The 19,243-nt window shown below is 39.3% G+C and overlaps 1 protein-coding gene across 2 annotated transcripts in view; it reads left to right on the top strand.

Annotated features, from left to right (window-relative positions):
* Positions 1-19,243, top strand: part of GABBR2 (gamma-aminobutyric acid type B receptor subunit 2) — a 454,194-nt gene that overhangs the window by 419,578 nt on the left and 15,373 nt on the right. For both annotated transcript variants that reach the window (XM_068194855.1, XM_068194863.1), the window contains 3 exons: positions 7,889-8,113; positions 14,452-14,634; positions 16,535-16,664. In XM_068194855.1, coding sequence (XP_068050956.1) covers positions 7,889-8,113; positions 14,452-14,634; positions 16,535-16,664 — 538 coding nt within the window. The remainder of the gene's footprint in view (positions 1-7,888; positions 8,114-14,451; positions 14,635-16,534; positions 16,665-19,243) is intronic.

The raw sequence follows: 19,243 nt of genomic DNA, 5'->3' as shown, positions 1-19,243 counted from the left end.
GCATTTAATTTATCTTTCACTATCTCTATTTTAGATCTTTGATTCATAATCATTACTATGAATTTCCTCTTTTTAACTCTTGTTACATTCTGCCCAGTCTTTGGCCAATTTTATTGCTTGTTCATTTTACATTCCACAACCACCAAAACAATTTTTAAGGTAAGAATAGCTTTTTTACACATGTGCAGCTTAGGACAGATCATTTACAGTGCATACACAAACTTCTTTCCATTGTTATTTGTAAATATACCTGCTGCTACCCCTTCTCCCTCTCCAATAGCTTACTTTGCCTTGCCTGTTGGCTAATACAATGGCGTCCAATGGCTTGCTTTGTTGGCTAATACATAAACATCGCTTTTCCATTTTTATCATGCACTTGGAAGTAGATTTTCAAAAAAAGGAGTTAGGTATCATGGTTTAGAGCTTGGGTTCCAGTCAGTGCCCTGCAGCCCAGTCTTCAGTCAGAACTTGTTGTTCTTGCCTCAGCAGGCAGGAGAGGAAGCAGATGCTGGTTCTGTGACAGGCACCAGTTTGCAAATATCCAGCAGAAATCTTGGTCATTGACAGCATTTAGGTACCTACAGGTGTAACTGAGGGATGGTCTGGCTGTCCTTGCTGGATGTTGGATGTAGCTTCTCACTACTGCTCCAGGTGCTTAAGCCCTCTGTGTGTGCAAGCCCAGGAGCTGGGTACGAACAGTACAGCTGTGGTGTGCAACACATGCTCCTCCTTTTACTATTTTACTATCATTTTATATTTACTCAATGAAAGCTGGATGTAAAGAAATACTTTTTTGTCACTAAGGAAAGGGAAGCAGTGGAGCAGCTCGCCCAGAGAGTTTGATCAGCCTTTGTCCTCAAAAGGTTCCAGAACCAGACTGGAAAAAAAGTATGAACAACCTGGACTGAAATCACATCTGAGCCTGCTTTTTTGAGCAGGAGGTTGTATTAGATTATTTCCTCAAGTCCCTCCCAATTATCTTATGAGATTATATCAACCATATTTTAATTACTTTATAAAAATAATAAATTTGATGTGTAGAAAAATCAAATTGTTTTCAGATTATGCTAAAATTCCCCACTGTTTTCTGATAATACCTTTGATTTTTAACTCATATATTTGCATTCTTTCTTAATTCCCTTCATGATCAAAAAGAGAACTCAGAAGAAGGACCTACCTCCTTATCAATTAACTTGCACAATTCCAACTCATATATATATATATGGTGGGACCCATCTGTCCCATCTTACAGTAATTAGAGAGGAAGATAGTTAAGCTTTGTGGTGGGGGAAAGTAGTTTATAGTGGTACCAGATATTTATTATTTCTTCAATAAAACATGGACAGTATTTTAGCATCCAAAGCCACATTTCCATATGGTTTTGTTGGATAAATTTTTCCCTAATATGACCATAAGGAAACTTGAAATATATTTTTGAAATATTGCAGATAGTGCAGTATTCCCTTACATGTCTCTTGGCATCAGTTTCTGTATAGCAGAAATTGATTTATACTGTAGCACACACTGGCTTTTAGCAGAGGTGCTTCACCTCTTTACAGAGCTGTGATTGTGGTAATCTTATGCCAAAGACAATAGGAAGCTATTCCAAATGGATATTTGCTAATGACCAGTTGTGTATTTGTTTCAATTGAGTAACTATAATTGTTTCATGACTAAGCAGAATTTTCATGCAAAAAGTCAAATGGACTGTGAATGGAAAGAGGGGAAAATATTTTATTGACCTGTTGGTTTGAGAGGCCGGAGTATAAAGTGAAATCTGGATGCCTGTTAATGTTCATAGCTTTGTGCAGCTGCTTTTCTGTCTTGCATTAGGAATAAAGGAGTTTGCAAAGACCTTTAAGAAGAAAGTCCTTCAGCTGAGTAGCTGAATATGCATATCTTGCAATTAAAATCAATATTTATTTCTTGTCCTAATGCTCAATAGATATATTAAGCTTCCCTTTAGTAATATCTATCCAGAGCAGCTCTGTGAAAATTAACTAAATACACAGCTGACTCACAGCAGATCAGGGGAGTGAGCAATGGTTTAGCATCAGATTGTACTGACAGTGAAGTTAGGAGACCTACAAGAGGATAGTTTTTCTTTCAGTTTTCTGACTTTACTTATTGTACATGTAATTTTTTTTTAAAAAGTCACTTTTCTATGCATCTTCCTGAAAGCTGCTCGGTATTTTGTACTGCACAATTATCCAGTGAAAACATGAAAAACAAAATTCCTTTTTTTTTTTTAAATGAAAAATATCTGTGGCCATTTCACTGAAATAAAAATGTGCCTGTGCCTGTGATGATCCGGATTTAATGAATGAACCTGAATAGAGAAACACACGAGTCAAGCTTCACAGTTACTTCAGGCTGAAAGGTCTTTACAGGTCAGAGTCCACAACTGCCTTGGTTTAAGAGGGCCAGGAGAGGAAGTCTCACAGTAATCTAGCTAGAAGAAACAAAACCAATACAAACCAAAATCTCCAGATGTAAAACCTTTGAAGAAAAGGCTTGCTGTTATTCTTTTATATGGCACTCAGCAGGGCTACAATCCACAAGCAAACAGGGTCAGTGCTACTACAACACAGCAATTAGCTGCAAAGCTGCAGCCTGGTCCAATATATAATCTTTCCAAAACCATATCCCCTAGTTATTGGCAAGCATGACTTCTGACAAGACTGGAGATTTTTCCTCTGGTATTTCTCTGCTCTTGTCATATATCTTTAGTGTAATTTTCTCTATCTTTCTTTCCTAATACTGTTCATAACCTAAGCTGGCATGACTTTGAAATGAAGCATTTAAAAATGGTTTAAGGACAGTACAGGGCAATGGAGGTGAATAAATAATTCCTTTCCTGTCATGTGACAGTCTGTGCAATCCAGTAGCGAATCAGGCACTTGGCTGCATCAGTATATGTTGTGGATCTAAGCAGTTGTTCTGTGTTTTGCAGTAATTCTCATGAATAAGATTTAAAATTAACTAGCTGGTAGAGTTTTAAAAAACAGTGTTAGAAGTTTTCCAATACTTCAGCTACAAACACTTTTATCATATTCGCAGATATCAAAATTTGGTCAATACAAGATTTTTTAAAATTAAAGTTTGCCTGTTGAATTTAAACACAAGTATAATATTCTCCATACACCTGTTATGCCTCTAACATTTTAAAACAGATTTCTTTTATTCTATCTTTAATCACAGCGATACAATCCTGTTGTCTTCAGATACTGTTTTCCCCAAATTTATACAGTGGTTTTCTCACAGCCTTTTCAGGTGCCCTGACAACATTGCCTAAACCTACCATACCAGCAGCTGCAAAGGTAATACTCTAAATCAGTGTCAAATGGAAGCTGCCTACCCTCAAACAAAAGGTGAAACAAACCAATCCTGCCTGTACAGCTGCCCATATCTTCTGAGAAAATCCAAACCAATATTTTATGGCACTTTCTACATCAAGAAGATATGTGTATTAGACACCAAAATTGAAGGAGGCTTTAAGTTCATGAATAACAGTGTAGGAAGGCTTCCTATCTGCATTCTCAGTGTCATTGGTTGAGATCCAAAAAGGACTACAATTAGGCCATTAGGCTTGACAGTAGGCTGAGGTGTCCTTAAATTTTAGACAACAGCTTTCTATAGGGGAATGTGTAGCCCTGAGTTATTCAAACTCCTTTGGAGATGCGTGGGGTCCATCAGAAGCTGCAGTATGGGAATTGTAACTGGTGTAAAGCAGTGGGGACAGATGTGTCCTACACCTCTGAATCCAGCAGTACAGCACTGCTATGAGCTGCCTGCCTCCATCCCAATGTGTATTTTTGCACGCCTTCTCTAAAGACTGTTTAATCAAAATTCTCAGCAGAGATCAGAACTAACATCCCACGCAAGTGCCCAATTAATTAAGACAGTCACTCTCTCATTACATAAAATCCAGCAGCTCTGAAAGACACTCTGGGGTTAGGGAGCACATCTCAGGAAAATTTGGAATTGTGCTGTGTTCTCCAAACATGAAGCTATGCAATGGTCATTGTCAGCATCATTCTCCTGAATGAAGATGTCTGCTAATGTATTTTGTGTGGGGCCCAAGCCAGCAGACAGTCTTGAGAAGCCTTTACCAGTTTGAGCCCTCTAGGAGCAATAGGAGGAGAGACAGCTGCATTGCAAATCCCAGCAGGCAGCCTAAAAATATCAAATAGTCCTTAAATTCCACAGCAGCCTCAGAATTAGGTTCCCCCAAGCATAATTTGAAATGTAATTTTATTATCTGGGGAAGATGAATGTTTAAAGTTTAGGAACCAGGAGTAAAGAGGAGCTGAACTAGGTACTATGAATCTGTGTTTTTAACTGTAGCTCCCAAATCTCATATTCAAAAGTTGTCAAGGAATTACAGAAATCTGGATCTTTCACTAGCAGTGTCTGCATCCCATTCCTCAACCAAGCCATTTTACAGGATTTTGCGAAGGGATTACAGGATTTTTACAGTCTTAAACCTGAATCTTTCATGTGTGCATATTGTCAGAGCCTCAGGAAGGGGTAGAATAGGAAGGGCAGGAGAAGGAAAAGCAAAGCATTGTGCTCCCTCAGGAAGGCTTTATCTCAGAGAAACCTATCAGCCCCACAGAGCCCTGCAGGCATTTGTACCAGGCAAACAAGGAGCACCTCTGCAATCACCACTGCCCTGGCAGCAGGATGCAGAAAACTATCTGCTTTTATCCATGTTTGAGTCTCAAAGATGAGCTGTGACTTCTAGAAAAGGAGATCTCTCTTCCTGAGGCAAGCATTTTACCCAAAATGCTAATAAAAATTTAAAAAAATGCTCCCAAATTTATAATGTCTCATTCTGAGGAAACTCACTTGCTGCAAGAGCCTCTCCCTTTCTTTAGTTATCTTAAAAACAAACATATATCTTCCTTTTGTCCAAAAGATGTTTAACCATTTTCCATGCTGTTCTCAATTATAAATGAGAATGGGCTAAACCATAACCCCCACAACACTCTTCAAAGGATCTTTTTTCCATTATAATTGATCTTTTAGATAATTTTATAACCACCTCAGCTATAAATTCATCCCCATTATTTGTAATAAGTGCTGGCCTCATGTAAGTATGTTGGCTGTTTTCCCAGAATAATCCTTTTGGAATGGAATATGTTCATACTAGGGGAAGTGGAGGCAAGTGAGGGATGACCTACAACCCTTAAAATCTTATTAATAATTAACCATAGTATGAAAAGATAGAAATGTTCTCCACAGTTAGTCAGGGTCTCATCCCTTTAAAAAGGTGATGTAGAAATACAGACAATTCCTTCTACCCCTCAAAACACCTCAGCCCGGACCAGCCTGTTTGTCAGTTCAGGGCTGGCAAAATGTAAATTTTCAGCAGAACTGAGTAGTGCAGCACCAAGAGTGTAGGGAGTGGAGAACAGGCAACTGCTGAGATGGTGAGGTTTGGGGGGAACAGGTTCGTGCCCTGAAAAAAGGGTACCACCACTGTGTGTTCCCCTCCACTCACCCAGGTGAATACAGTGACAATTTGCTTCCACTGAGCCTGAAAAGGAGTCTGTACATTCCTGCTCTGCCTATGCACAGTGCCAGACCCAGCAGCAAAGGAGTGCTTCCTGCTTCCTTCCCTATTGGAGGGATTACCTTATTTACCAGAGGGGCTCTGAATGTATCAGAGGATGAGCTGTTGCTCTGGCACAAAGCTTGCTAAGGGGCTCACTCACCTCAGCTGCTCTGCCTGAATGGCTGAGACCCCTTGCTGGCCCAGGTAGCTGTCCACAGACCCTTTAAGAGCATCCTTTTCCCATGCTTTGCCTGCAGCAGCCACTACTGTTCTTCCTGAAATTCATAAGCTGCTGGGAAGATGAGGAGAAGAGGCAGTGGGTCAGAGTGAGGTGTGGGCTCTAGTCCTACTAAAGGAGATTAAACTGAAGAGACAGGACTGCAACAACAAGGCAATGGAGTGTCCCAAACAGGACTGTCTCCTGCAGCAGCATGTAGAGGGATAGGGTGGGAATGTTGCTGAGAAGACTTGGGTAGAGATTGCAGGGGCACTAGTGCTGCTGTTGCTGGGAAGGACCACCTATGGCAATGTATCTCGATAGGGATTGCAGCAGTGATGGCAGCATTGGAAAGTGGGTCAGCAAACGGTTCCCTTGCCTGATCTGGGAAGCTCCTGCAGCCTGGCACACTCCATGGGCTGAGCATAGATGCCCAATCTGCCAAAGGCTCCCAGCCAGCTCTGTTCGTGAACATGTGGCAGGGTGACATGTGTGCTGTAGGCAAGAGAATGAAATAAACCAGCAGACAAACTCAGGGAAGGCAGGGCTAGGAGCTCAGCAGCATGTCCTGGTTGGAAGTGCCTGGATGAGTAGGTAGGTGGCTGCAGCCTGCCTGTGGGAGTGCGAAGTAGCTGAGTCACAAGTGGTTGGCTTTGTTGCCATTGTTCTTTGAGATTGAAACTAGGCAAATAATCAAGGAAACTTGATTTATTAGTGTCCTGGTGTTACTACAACTTGGGTTGAAACCCAAGTTTGTAGAGCAAACATCAATCTGCCATTTCCCTAGTCTCTAAATACTGTTCTTCCAGTCCAGGTTATTTTCCATAGGAAAAAAAAAAAAAAAGAAAAAAAAAAAAAAAAAACACCAAACAAATAGAAGAATAGCAGGTAAACTATACTAGATAACAGCAATTAATCCCCCAAATGTCATCACCATTGACCTACAATTTCCTGGATTGCACATAAATTTCAGTTGTATAAAAGAGAATATTATCTCCATGACATGGCAATGGACAAATGTGCTGGTCCGGGGGGAAGGCTAGTGAGGTCAATGGGAATACACGTTTGTTCTTTCTCCTTCAGTGTCCCTGCACTGTGATCAGAAAAGAAGCTAGAAAACATAGAAACCGAATCCTGGACCTTAGTGATAGTTCCTCTCTCTGTCCTGACCTTCCATCCAATACCATCTGCTGTCTGTCATGCTTCCCAAGGAACCATACACTCCTACGGGGCTTTGCCGAGACTGTGGGCTCGGTTACCTATTTACAACATCTTCAGTTCGTTTAGGCTTTTACTGCATTGCCAGAACTCCTCTGAGGACTGCAAGAGGAAGAAAATAATTGTCTGCAGCAGTTCATGTTGCAGAAAAATCTAATTAAATTTCAAGGGATGGAGATGGCTTCCTTCCAGTAAAGGCTTTCCCCTGCTGAATTGCAAAAGCATATTGCAAATAACAAAGGGGCTAAAATTTAAAAATACACCAAAGGAAAAAAGCAAACAAAAAATTGCCACAAGAATGTTTTATGCCAGAAATCATTAGACAACTGCAATTGAAAGGCCATTACCAACTCCCACTATAATAAAAGACATTATAATTGTAATCTGAACAACTCGGGTGACACTTTCTACATTGTATATTTATCTCTCATGGGACACATCTTGGCACTGCTGCTTATTAATGTAGGTGATAATCATGTAATGAATAGCTAGATTGATAAGAGTATATTGGGAACAGCTGCTAAAAATAGCTAATAAAACAATGCACATTATATCTTTACTGGAATCCTTGAAAAGAAACAGGAAGAACAGTCTTTAAAAACTATTCAAAATATAAAATAAAGATAACCATAGCATTTAGGAAAAAATGTTCCAATCAGGACTAATTTCAAGTTTCACATTTTTCTTGTTAGAACAGGAATCTGTCCTAGTGAACAAAACAAAACACATAGGCAATTAGATATTAAGGAAATGATAGGTGTATATCTCTGAATTGCAATATCACCTCTATTTGTCGACTTGGAAAACATACCTATTTTAAATTAGTGTTTTTTCTGGATGACAGCAAATTCCTCTTAAAACTATCATAATTTCTCTTTCTTTTACCATTTCAGTTATTTGGGTGTTTCCTCGCCTGGGAGACACGAAATGTCAGCATTCCTGCTTTGAATGACAGCAAGTACATCGGAATGAGTGTATACAACGTGGGGATAATGTGCATTATCGGTGCTGCTGTTTCGTTCCTTACTCGGGACCAACCCAATGTGCAGTTCTGCATCGTTGCTTTAGTCATAATATTCTGCAGCACCATTACTCTCTGCCTTGTGTTTGTACCAAAGGTAGGTGAATTTGTTTTGCATAGATCTCGATTTTTTTTTTTCCTGCTGTTTTGTAATTATGATGTAAATATGTAGGTGTTTATCACCTTTTCAAGTACAGGGGATGTCTATGAATTCTTAACCAAGCCCAGCCATAAATGCTTCTCTCCAGACCCTGAAGGAAAAACAAAGCTTCATGACATTTTGGAGAAAGGGTGAATACATGAGCTTCTAATGCCTATATTTCTACTGAAATTGTGACTGGGAAACAAAAGTTGTTTTTTGTAGTTTCAATGGAATAATCTCTATTTTCAACTTTCAGGAAATTTTTGGAAAGAGTGGAGATGTAATTGGAGATTCAGGGGAGACAGGTCCTGGTGTCTACTCTGCCATGTTTCTTCTCTTCCCTCTTTTTTTTGGTGACCATTTATAGGTACCAAAGGAATGGCATAAAGATGTGTCTGGGGAGTTTTAGGTTGGATATTAGGAAAAGGTTCTTCTCAGAGGGTGATTGGAAACTGGAATGGGATATCCAGGAAGTGGTAACAGCACCAGCCTGACGTAGCTCAAGAAGCATTTGAACAATGTTCTTGGGCACTTAGTGTGATCCTTGGGGTGTTCCTGTGCTGGGCCAGGAGCTGCACTTCAGTGATCCCAATGGGTCCCTTCCCAGGACATGCTAAGATTCTTACATACCCTAAACAAGATAATCAAGATCTCTGTTTCTATACCTACAAAATAGTAAGAACTTTTTTTAGTTCACTAGCATGATAAGAGATCAATTGTGTTGAAACCTCTAAGTATTCATTTATGGTGGTACAATAGGCTTTGTCAGCACCTCAGAGGAAAAGTGTATGTATGCTGCAAATGCTGACACTGAAGTTATATTGATTAATGGGTATATTAAAGGACTAAGCGAGGCAGGCTGGGAAACACGTGCTTTCATTTCCTTTTGCTCTTCTGGGCTTTGAGGACAGGTTCATTGTGCCTTGTTGGAAGAATCGAGAAGATACTTACAGAGGGCTGGAACTTGATCAGTTCCCTTGCTGAGTTAAGCTTTAGACGTGAATATGAAAGATCTCGAATGAAGGGAAAACTGTTTTTACTTAAGCTTACTTAGCAAAGCCTAAAGTACTATGGAATGCATGCCATGTTTTGAAGTAAAATGTTCAATTGTATTTATTTTAATTGGCTTGCATAAACATAGCTTATTCCCCCAAATTAGATACATATGCAGCTGGACATCTGAAAAATTTGCAAGGCAAAATGTAGGTCTTTTTGCCTCTATAATCTGTTTTTAGACTTTTCAAGTGTGTATTTATAAAAGGCTCTTTATTAGACCATGTTCAATCAATGTATTGAGCAAATTGTAGTCAGTAGATTCTGGTGCAACGTGGCATTCCATCTACTGGGGGACCAAGTACTATGTGTGCAAAAGGAGCAGGAGAAACAAGCTAATAAACTTATCTCAAAGTGTAACCACTGAAAGAAATTAGAGGTGCAGACTAACAATAGAAATTGATTTGTGATCTGCAAAAAAAAGCAAAGTAATTCATTGTCCAGGACTGAATAACAGGATGTTTTTGCAAGATTTGTAATTCACTTCTCAAATAATAAAAAGCCATACAGACATGTATAGTCATATTTTTGTTCTGGATCTTAGGGACGAATCACAACTTTGTTCTAAATTGAGGGAATATTCACAAACACAGCAATAGAGTGTACCTGGAAATATTACAAGACTTAAGTGGGTAAGCCATATGAAAATGCGTATTAAAAATCCTGTGCCAAAAATACCTCCAAAGAATGTCAGAACTCTCTTCAAAGAGAATTATTAATGCAGTCCATGCCCTTTACCCCTTTGCTTTCATGCTCCTTTGCTCATCCTTCTCCTCTCTTGTCACAGGCTGTGAAATTACTTTTCTGATACCTTTTTAACCCCTTCCTCTGATCTTCTTTTAAACCCCAATTACCCTACTCTCATTTTTCATCTGTTCTTTTTTACTCAAAATACAAACATGAACCATAGCCCCCCAGCATGAAGTCCCTAACCTCTTTCCATCTATTGTCAGGTTTCCAAATGCTTAGCTATTTAGCAATAAAATTCATCACTGGATAAGGTACAAAAAAAGATGTTGAAGCAGGGGCTGGAATGCAGCACTTCTAATGCCCATGGGAGTGTTTTCACAGCTGGAGAGTTCTTCTAGCACTCATATATATTATTCTACATCTCCTTTGGCTGTGCTGTGCCACAGCTGGCAAACACTCTCCCCTCAGCCTGCTCAGGTTGCACAATACCTCATCTGGACACCACAGATTATACCCAAAACTACCTAGGTAAGATGTTAGTGTGAGACAGGCACCAAATCTCTTCCCTCAAGCAATTCTGTTGTGAGTTAGTACAATCTTGGCAACTTAGGTGCATTTCTGGTCAATACTAAAGCCTGTTGCTCATGAAGCACAGAGGATGATAATGAAGACCTGGAAGACTGCACTTTCTCATTTATTAAATGGACCAGACAGATGCAAGCAGTAATGTGGTTCTGAGCCAGGTGAGTGTCCCTACTTCTCTGCTATACTAAGTGCATTCCTTTTAACTAATCTTCAGCAGTCTCCTGGGTCAACAGTGCTGAAATTCAATTTTACCCCACAACCCTTTTATGTACACAACTACTTAACAATGTAGACACAATAAGGAATGAAACATGACATTTTCCCCTTCCTTCTTGTCAGCTCTACTAATCTGATTTAGTTATAACATGGCAATTACTATACTTGTCCAGTTAAATGTCCACTTCTTCCATTGCCATTTTGTTCAGTACCAAGTGCCTCAGAAAAAAACATGAAGAAAATGCCATAGCAGAGAGATCAAAGTAAAAAACGCTCATTACCCTCTCCATTTAACCATACAAATGTTGATAGCATTATACTGCACTGCACTTACATTAACTGTACACATTCCTGTTATCCAATCAAAAGCTTTCCAAACACTCTTAAAACTATGATAGATTTCTGCATTCAAGGGTATCTTGTAGAAGTTATCTGCACAATTCCAACACCTATTATGTATATTTTTCCTGTTAGAAATTAACTGCAAAGTCTAATTATCTTTTCAAGGACGAAGATGTCTATGGTACTTTTCAGCATACTCTTCAGTTCTTTAGAAGAAAAAATCCTAATATGCTTTCTCTCTTCATGAAGTAATTGTCACAAGCTTATCAATGTTTATGAGGCTTCTATGTCCTTCCATTTTTTTTTAGTCCATCCATTTTGAGACAAAGCAATAAGGTCACTTGTAGTTGCCCCGCAACCATTTCTGGCTGCAATGGCATTAACACATTAATTCTGATCCAGTTTCCTGCAGAGTAGCAAGGCAAAATCAGTTCTAGGGATTAAAACATCCCTTTACTGTGTTGATAGTATTTTATGCCAATTTGCAATTGGCTCTGTGGATATTCAATGCTGACCCTTTGTGAAAATTGAAACCACACAGATGTAAGACAGCAAGATATAAGTTCCACTAACTTTATGGTAGAAAAAAAATTTAAAAGCTCATCTAACCTCATTCTTTGTACAGCATGAGCAAACAATATTGCCCATGGACTTTTTAATCTAGTCCACACCATGTGAATGAATTCATTAAACCATGTCCCTGTTGCAAAACACACAATTTTTAGCTATAACCTCCCAGGTGAAGATGATTCAATGGAAATACTTCAATATTATATTCAGTTTGAACTTAGACCACATCAAATTGCAGAACTTTCATCTTGTAACACTTCTGCCTGCTGCTTTAAGAAGCTTTGTAATTACCATTCTTCACATTTAACTTCTTCATTTTCATGTGTTTTTTGGTCTGGGACTTAGACATATCAGTCATAACAACCAGCCTAATTTGAAACAAAGAATTGTGAGAGTGAAGATACTTCCCTCTAGGAAGGCTCAGCTACAGCAAGATACCCAGGGCCTGAAGCAGTTGGGTCTTGGTTACTTCCAGATTAATAATTCCCAACCGCTCTGAGTATCTCTACCAGCATTTGAGCACATTCACAATAAGAAAAGTTTTCTCTGATCTTTAAGTGAAAATGTTGGGTTTTCAGCTTGTGTCTCCCTCCCTTTCACTGCCGATCATTGAGCGGAGTCTGGCTCCATCCTCTTTACTGTCTTCCATCATATATTGAATACACATGAATAATGTCATCCCTCCACAATGTCTTCCATCTCGAGGCTAAATAATCAGTCTCTACTTGAATCATAAGGACTGTGACCTTCTTTAGTATCTTTGTGGCCCTTATCTGGGCTTTCTTTACTACACCTATCTCTCTCTTGTTTTGGGCAGCCCAAACCTGGACTCAACACCCCAGGTGTGCCCTCACCCAGGCTGAGTAGAAAGGAAGGATCACATCTGTTGGCCCGGGGTGCTGTTGGCTCATGTTCCACTACAATTTCCAGTGCCTTTACTGGAAAGGTACTTTCCAGTCAAACAGCCAGTGTGCTGTTTGGGTACATGCTTGGGGTTTATTTCTCCTCAAGGGCAGGACTTAGTATCTCCCTTTGCCTAGCTTTAGGAGAACCCTGTTGGCCCTGACCTATTTCCTTCCAGGCTGAGGAACAGCATTAGTGACGAGCTACCACAATCCTCTGAGCCTGTCAGTTCAGTCCAATTTGAATCCACTTCAGTGGTTCCTTGCCCAGTCACTTTATCAGTTTAACTTTGAGGATGCTCTGGGAGACAGTGTTATATCTTTGCTTAAGTCAAGAAAAATAACTCTCTATCCTCATCTACCAGCCCAGACATCTCACTGAGGACAGCTATAAATCAGGTTGTTCAGGCAGGATTTCTCTTTCATAAATCAACAATGAATGTTTCTAATAGCATTCTTGCTCTTAATATGTTTGGAAATGGTTCCCCACAGGATTTACTGCAGCATTCTCCCCAGACTGAGGTGAAGGTGGCAAGGAGGTGTTTCCCCAAATTCTTCTTTCATATCTCCTGAACTCAGCTGTGACATTTCCTTTCTTACAATCCTCAAAAACTGCTCAAAATTAACATCATCTTCCGGAAGTAACTGAGAGTGGTGTCATGATGACATGGACCAGTTCCCTCAATCCTCAGGCATACAACTTGTCAGGTTGGCTGAACTTGATATATTCAATTATTTTAGAGGTCTGGAATTTTTGAAGGCAAGTTTTACCAGTAAAGACTAAGGTGAAGAAGACACAGAGCAACTTAGTCTTCTCTGTCTACTTTACCACCTGAAAAATGAAATGTATTATCTGCAAGCATCATCCCAATCTGCAGCTTTGGTCCGTAAATACATGCCTGGGACCACACTCTTCAGAGTCTGAGCAGTCAGATCTCTGTTAATCAGAAGTTAGGGGCTTATTTTGTGCCACTGGAGCTGCAGAACAGTTCCATTCTCTCAAGAGGAATCAATTCCAAAATGCAGCTATATCAAAATATCCATCTGGGTTGTGCATACAAAATGATTGCCCATTCTTTCTTTTCAGACAAGTTAGCACCTTTGGATTTATGATTCCATGCCAATCCTCTCAGAGCAGGGAGCTCCTTCAGCTTTGTCTGTATACAAATATATATGTATGCTGCTTGGCAAGTAATAAAAATTTTGTATTCTCTAGAGTAATCTGAGAATCTCTCTCCCTGCTGCCAAACAGCAGTAGCTTTCTCTCCTCATGTCGAGGTGATATTTTCACATTGTCACTGAGTGTTAAATTTTACTTATATTTGCTTAAATTAAATATGTTTAAGGTTAACCTTTTTCTAAGTGGCTTGTTTAATTTTTTTGAACAGATTTGGTTTATTTTGGGTTTCTAAAAACTAATTAAGTTTCTGTTATCTCCAGAGTGCAATCTCCCATGAGTTCTCTCTGTTAATACTCCTGCTTCATGTCTCTCACTGCTTGAGTGTTACTTGTAACAGTAGGAAAGGAGAAATTTCAGATGAAACTGTGCTTGGGAAGAGGAGGGTTTGGTGGATTATTTTTTTTCCTTGAAGAACTATATCCTTTGAAATTATAAGCATATCAATGAAGGAGAAAATCACATATCATAGAATCTTAAATACATATTTTATTATATTTAAAATCCAGATAAATATCTTTTTAATTAGTTTTTCCTTATTTTTTTAATACTTCTCATAATAATTTTTATTCAACCTGTTCTATTAAGTTATTCAGAAATCATCTCAAGTAGTACACATGGCAAGCAGAGCTCACTTTCCAGAGTTTTGTACTTGAAAGTCAAAAAGGAACTCTTGGTTTGCCTTTCAGTATTTTGAGATACAAAATAAATAGCTGCAAAAATAAAACAGGATTTCTTAAGGCTTTTCAACCTTTCAGCTCATCACACTGCGAACAAATCCAGATGCAGCCACACAGAACAGACGGTTTCAGTTCACTCAAAATCAAAAGAAAGAAGATTCAAAAACATCGACATCAGTCACCAGCGTCAATCAGGCCAGCACATCTCGACTAGAAGGATTGCAGTCAGAGAACCACCGCTTGAGAATGAAAATTACAGAGGTATTCTTTACTGTTTATGCTGCCTAGGCTCTTCATTTTTCATTGGTTTTTGTTGCAATTCTGCAATCTGCTTAAATGCTGACTACTTTTTAGAGAAAATAGTTAACTTTTCCCATAGAAATAATAGGAAAGAGAAAATTTATATCAATTGCTAACTAGTACGGCAAATGAAAACATGCCTTAGCAAAATGGAATTAAACTTGCCCAGTGACAGGCCAATTCCCCTGCTGTTTCACATGGACATGCTGAGCTCCACAGCTCCAGAAGTGTAACCTTTACAAGCCAGCGTAACAGAGATCCACGGCCCCAGGGGCACTTAAGGGCTGTCTTTGTTCCTGTTTGTGGTTGAGTTCTGAGGCTGCTGTTGCTGTTATTTCTCAACCTCTCCGAGAGTTCATTCAAAAACTTATTAGACATATATTTACGTCTTCCATGAAACAGAATTACATATTTTCTTAAGGTAGAAAGATACTTTTATGAACGTGTGAGCTGACTCTTTTGGCACAAAGGTGGTGGTTTCTTCGGTACCTACTGAGGGAAAGGCTGAGTACATGGAGTATGTTAATTACATTAGAGCTATAGCATGTACATTTATAGTTATGCTCATCCTTGCCCAATAGACCTGAAACTATGACAAACCAGTCTTGAAGACTGCCCAATTTTTGAGACAAGATAACTATAACTATCATATCATAAAGGAATTAACCTGTTCTTGCCCAATCTGTATTCTTATACCTTGAAGAAAAACTATATAATTGCAATAGTTATTTCTTTGCCAAGATCTTAAGTAATGACAATTGCCTAGGTAACTATAAGGTATTTACTCAGGCTACCAAAGAGTCCAAAAGTAAAAGTCATCTCTGCCTTGTTAAAGAAATTTAGTTCAGCTTTGCCAGGTCCCTTTCATGTGATAGCCTTGAAATTTTTAATGAAGGCAGCTGCCTGCTGGCTATTTCTGTTCCTTTACTCTACTGTAGTTTTTTTCTACTAAAAAACTGTGAGCCTGTGCCTCACAAGGCTCATGATGGTTAGCACAGGTAAGGCTGATCAGAGCAGCCATATGAGTACTCTGACTATTTCTTTTGGGCTTTGCTTAAATAGATTGAATTCCCAGAGTCGGTGGGTCCAAATGTGTTTCATTGTCAAAGGGGATTTGGAACATGCCCTACCATGGCTAGCAGCTACATCTCTGGTTCATCTAGTTTGAGTTGCTGTGTCCCAGTTCCGTAAGGAATAACGCAAATTTAAATTCAGCACTTTTAAAACTCAGTTAAGCTGGTAGTGATGGGATGTACTCTGGACACCACACCTTGCACAACCATTCACAAAGAGGATTAGGAAGCTTGTTTCTTGTCATTTTCTATTGGGGCTGTAGACAACCGAGTACAAGTCAGCCTCTGAGGAGAGCACACTGTGCTCTGCTCAGTGGTAAAATTGTATTCCTGGTAGAGTTGACTGCAGTCACTCACATAACTGGACATTCCATAGCTCCCTTATATTCTCCTGTATGTTCAATAATTTGGTGGATGAAACTATTATAGCTGTGTATGCCACAATTTTGCATGTAGATAATAAATAGTTCAGAGGTTTTCAGACTGGGCTTTCTAATGCCCATATACTTCTCATTTGTCAGTACACCTGAACTAATTCTACTGTCAACTACTAAAGCTTATTCCTCTCCTATGCCCTGTGCGCAATATCACAGTTGAACACCATTTGTTACTTGTAGCATTATTTTTAGAGCTAATGTAGAAGTGCTATAAGAAAACTCTATTTGTCACAAAGTAGTAATTGCATTACCACCTGCCTTCCAGTCTAATTATAGAAAGATGTGCCTCAGTGCAGATACCTGAAGCAAGGACTCATGAAATTTGAAGGATTTGTACTTTTTGTTTTGCAGCTGGACAAAGACTTGGAAGAGGTCACAATGCAACTTCAGGACACTCCTGAGAAAACAACATACATTAAGCAGAACCACTATCAGGACCTTAATGACATTCTTAGTATACGGAACTTCACAGACGGCAAAGGTGAGTATTAGTAAAATCCTGTAGTAGCTTAACATGCCAAACCTTTGAATAGCAATCTCATTGAATTGGTTTCAGAGCACTCAGACCTTAGTAAGACAATTCAAATATTTTGGTTGAATTGCTGAGAATATGCAGATCCACATAATAAGCTACATGGTGCCCGCTGAGTACTTATTTCTGTGTATGCATCTTCTATTGTAACACACATGGTGAAGTGGGAAACTTTAGGAAGTGTACTTATGTTCAGAAGCCAAGTTTTTTGTGCTGCATGGAGAGAGGAAAGTTATAGAATTTTAAGCCCAATTTAGTATGGGCTTGCCTGACTAGGATGCTGAAATCTTGCTTTTGGACACTGCTGTCAAACACATAAAAGAGAAGCATGTAAATATTTCAGTGCTGGTTTGGATCCCAAATGCAGAATTGAAGCCACTCATGTATGAAAGTTTTTCCCTAGGAACTGATTAAAATGGATTTAATGACAACTGTAATATTCCTAAGTTGTTTCTCCTGTGTCTCTTGCATCGCTCCCTGAAGAAATACATGCAAGAGAATTTCTTCCATTAGAGCCATTTGGCTTTTCAGGAAGCAATAAAATCTGGTGCATAGTGCAATAAAAGTGGAAGCCAGGACACCCACCTTCCATATCTGACTCTAGAATGGATCTACTTTGTGACTTCTGACAAATAGCTTTGTACAGCTGACTATTACTATAGTGTGTGAAAACCTGGTTGCTCTGTGTTCAGAATTTGTATATTTGCATGTTTGTTACACTGCAAGGCTCAGGTTTCTTATTGATGTGGCACCACAGGCTTGATTATGTGGGACAGAAGTTACTTCTATGAATATATTTGAAGAACAATTTTACAACCACGGCAACAGTTCACATATGTTTTTGAAGTATATTGAAATTTCTGTTGGATAAGGTTACTTTTTCTTGCACCTTTTGTTTTAGCCTGGGTATACACTGGGTTGTATAACTTGTGGCAAAAAGAAGAAAAAGGGAGTGTTCCAAGTGTCCTTATTAAAAGTAAAAAAAAAAAAAAAAAAAAAAAAAAAAAAAAAAAAAAAAAAAAAAAGAAGAGGGGAAAGGAGGAAAAGGAAAACGTAAATAGCTGCTGGAGGCGTGTGATTATTGGGCTGAGATCAGGAGCAAGAACTAACATCAGTGAGTGGGATGAGGCAGTTTGAAAGGAACACATAGAATGTTCCTCTCATGTCAGATGCTCCAGGAAAAATGATAAATCATGAATAATATTTCAAGCAGAAAAGATATATTACATTGTGCCAAATGCCCATCTGAGTCTGGGTATGAGAAACAAAAAATGATTCTCAAGAAACACACTGGGTATAAATTTAGGATGGATGCTTCCCATAGCAAGATGCACTCCATTAGCAGTAGGAGGCTGGCAAAGAAATCAAGGATAAAATATAACCTTTCTGCACTTACATGTGGCTATGTCTACAAAAGACATTGATGCCTAACTGCTGCTTTAAGCAACAGCATCCAAGATTGTCTTTGTTCCTAATTTTCCCCCAGTGCCACTCCCTAGCTTTTACATTGCTGCTGTGGGGTGCATATTTAAAATCATCTGTAAGCATGGACCTTAATGTCCAGAGTAGCTTGGAACTATGTTTTCTTGGGATTTACAGGGTAGATAGTCTGCATACTGAAGTTGCTGGACACAATTTTCTCGATGGACCTACCACATAAAGCTCCACACAAAAGATGGGACAGGTGGAGAAAGATGGTTTTCCTTGTCGAAATTTACATGGAAGAGTTAAAGCATCCATTCACCTGGGAATGAGGCAGACGTGGATCCCAATTTGCAGAAGGTGTTTGAAGCTTGGTCCCACACCTGGTCACAAATACTCTATGCATGCATATTATAGTGTGTGCTGATTCTGACTCAAGTGACATTAATATTCATACTTCCAGGCTCCGAGCCACTGTGATCAGCCACCCTTGCTAGCCTTTTCCTGTCCCTCCAATTCCATTTCTTCTGCCTCTTATCTTTCCACACTTCCCTGTCCCTTATCTACACCTGAATCTCCTGTCTGTTTCTCTCACTGCACCCATACCCAGTAGTCAACCTATGTACTTAATATAAATTTGCTGTTCCAATCAAAATAACAAGGCTTTGGAGAATTCATGCTGCTGAGTCACTGCTGATTCTGCGCAGATTCAAACAGACACCACTTAAATGGTACTTAAAAAAATTCTGGCCCTTACAGCTACAGGAAAGCTAACTCTGAATGACATGACTATGCTTTCTGTAGCTATGCATTTCATGAGCTTTCAGTAGAGGAAAGTACAGAAACTTGAAATTATGCATCCCTGGTGGTAGTTGAGTGAAGCTTCAGAATTGTAAATAATCTATTAGCGTGACCTAGAAGTGAACATCGCTCTCATCCCCACTGTGGAACTGGGGAAGCCAGTCCAATATTAGTTTAAAGGTGATGATGAGGTTTGTGCCTTCCTTGATCTTGTGAAAAGTGTGAGCTGGGAGAGCGGGAATAGGACAGTGAAGAGAGAGGCTCAAAAGAGCAGCTGACTTGGAGCTAAAAATCATAGCAGATAA

Source organism: Anomalospiza imberbis, chromosome 1, assembly GCF_031753505.1.
Source record: "Anomalospiza imberbis isolate Cuckoo-Finch-1a 21T00152 chromosome 1, ASM3175350v1, whole genome shotgun sequence".
Classification (NCBI taxonomy): domain Eukaryota; kingdom Metazoa; phylum Chordata; class Aves; order Passeriformes; family Viduidae; genus Anomalospiza; species Anomalospiza imberbis.
This window is presented reverse-complemented; position numbering and strand designations above follow the sequence as displayed.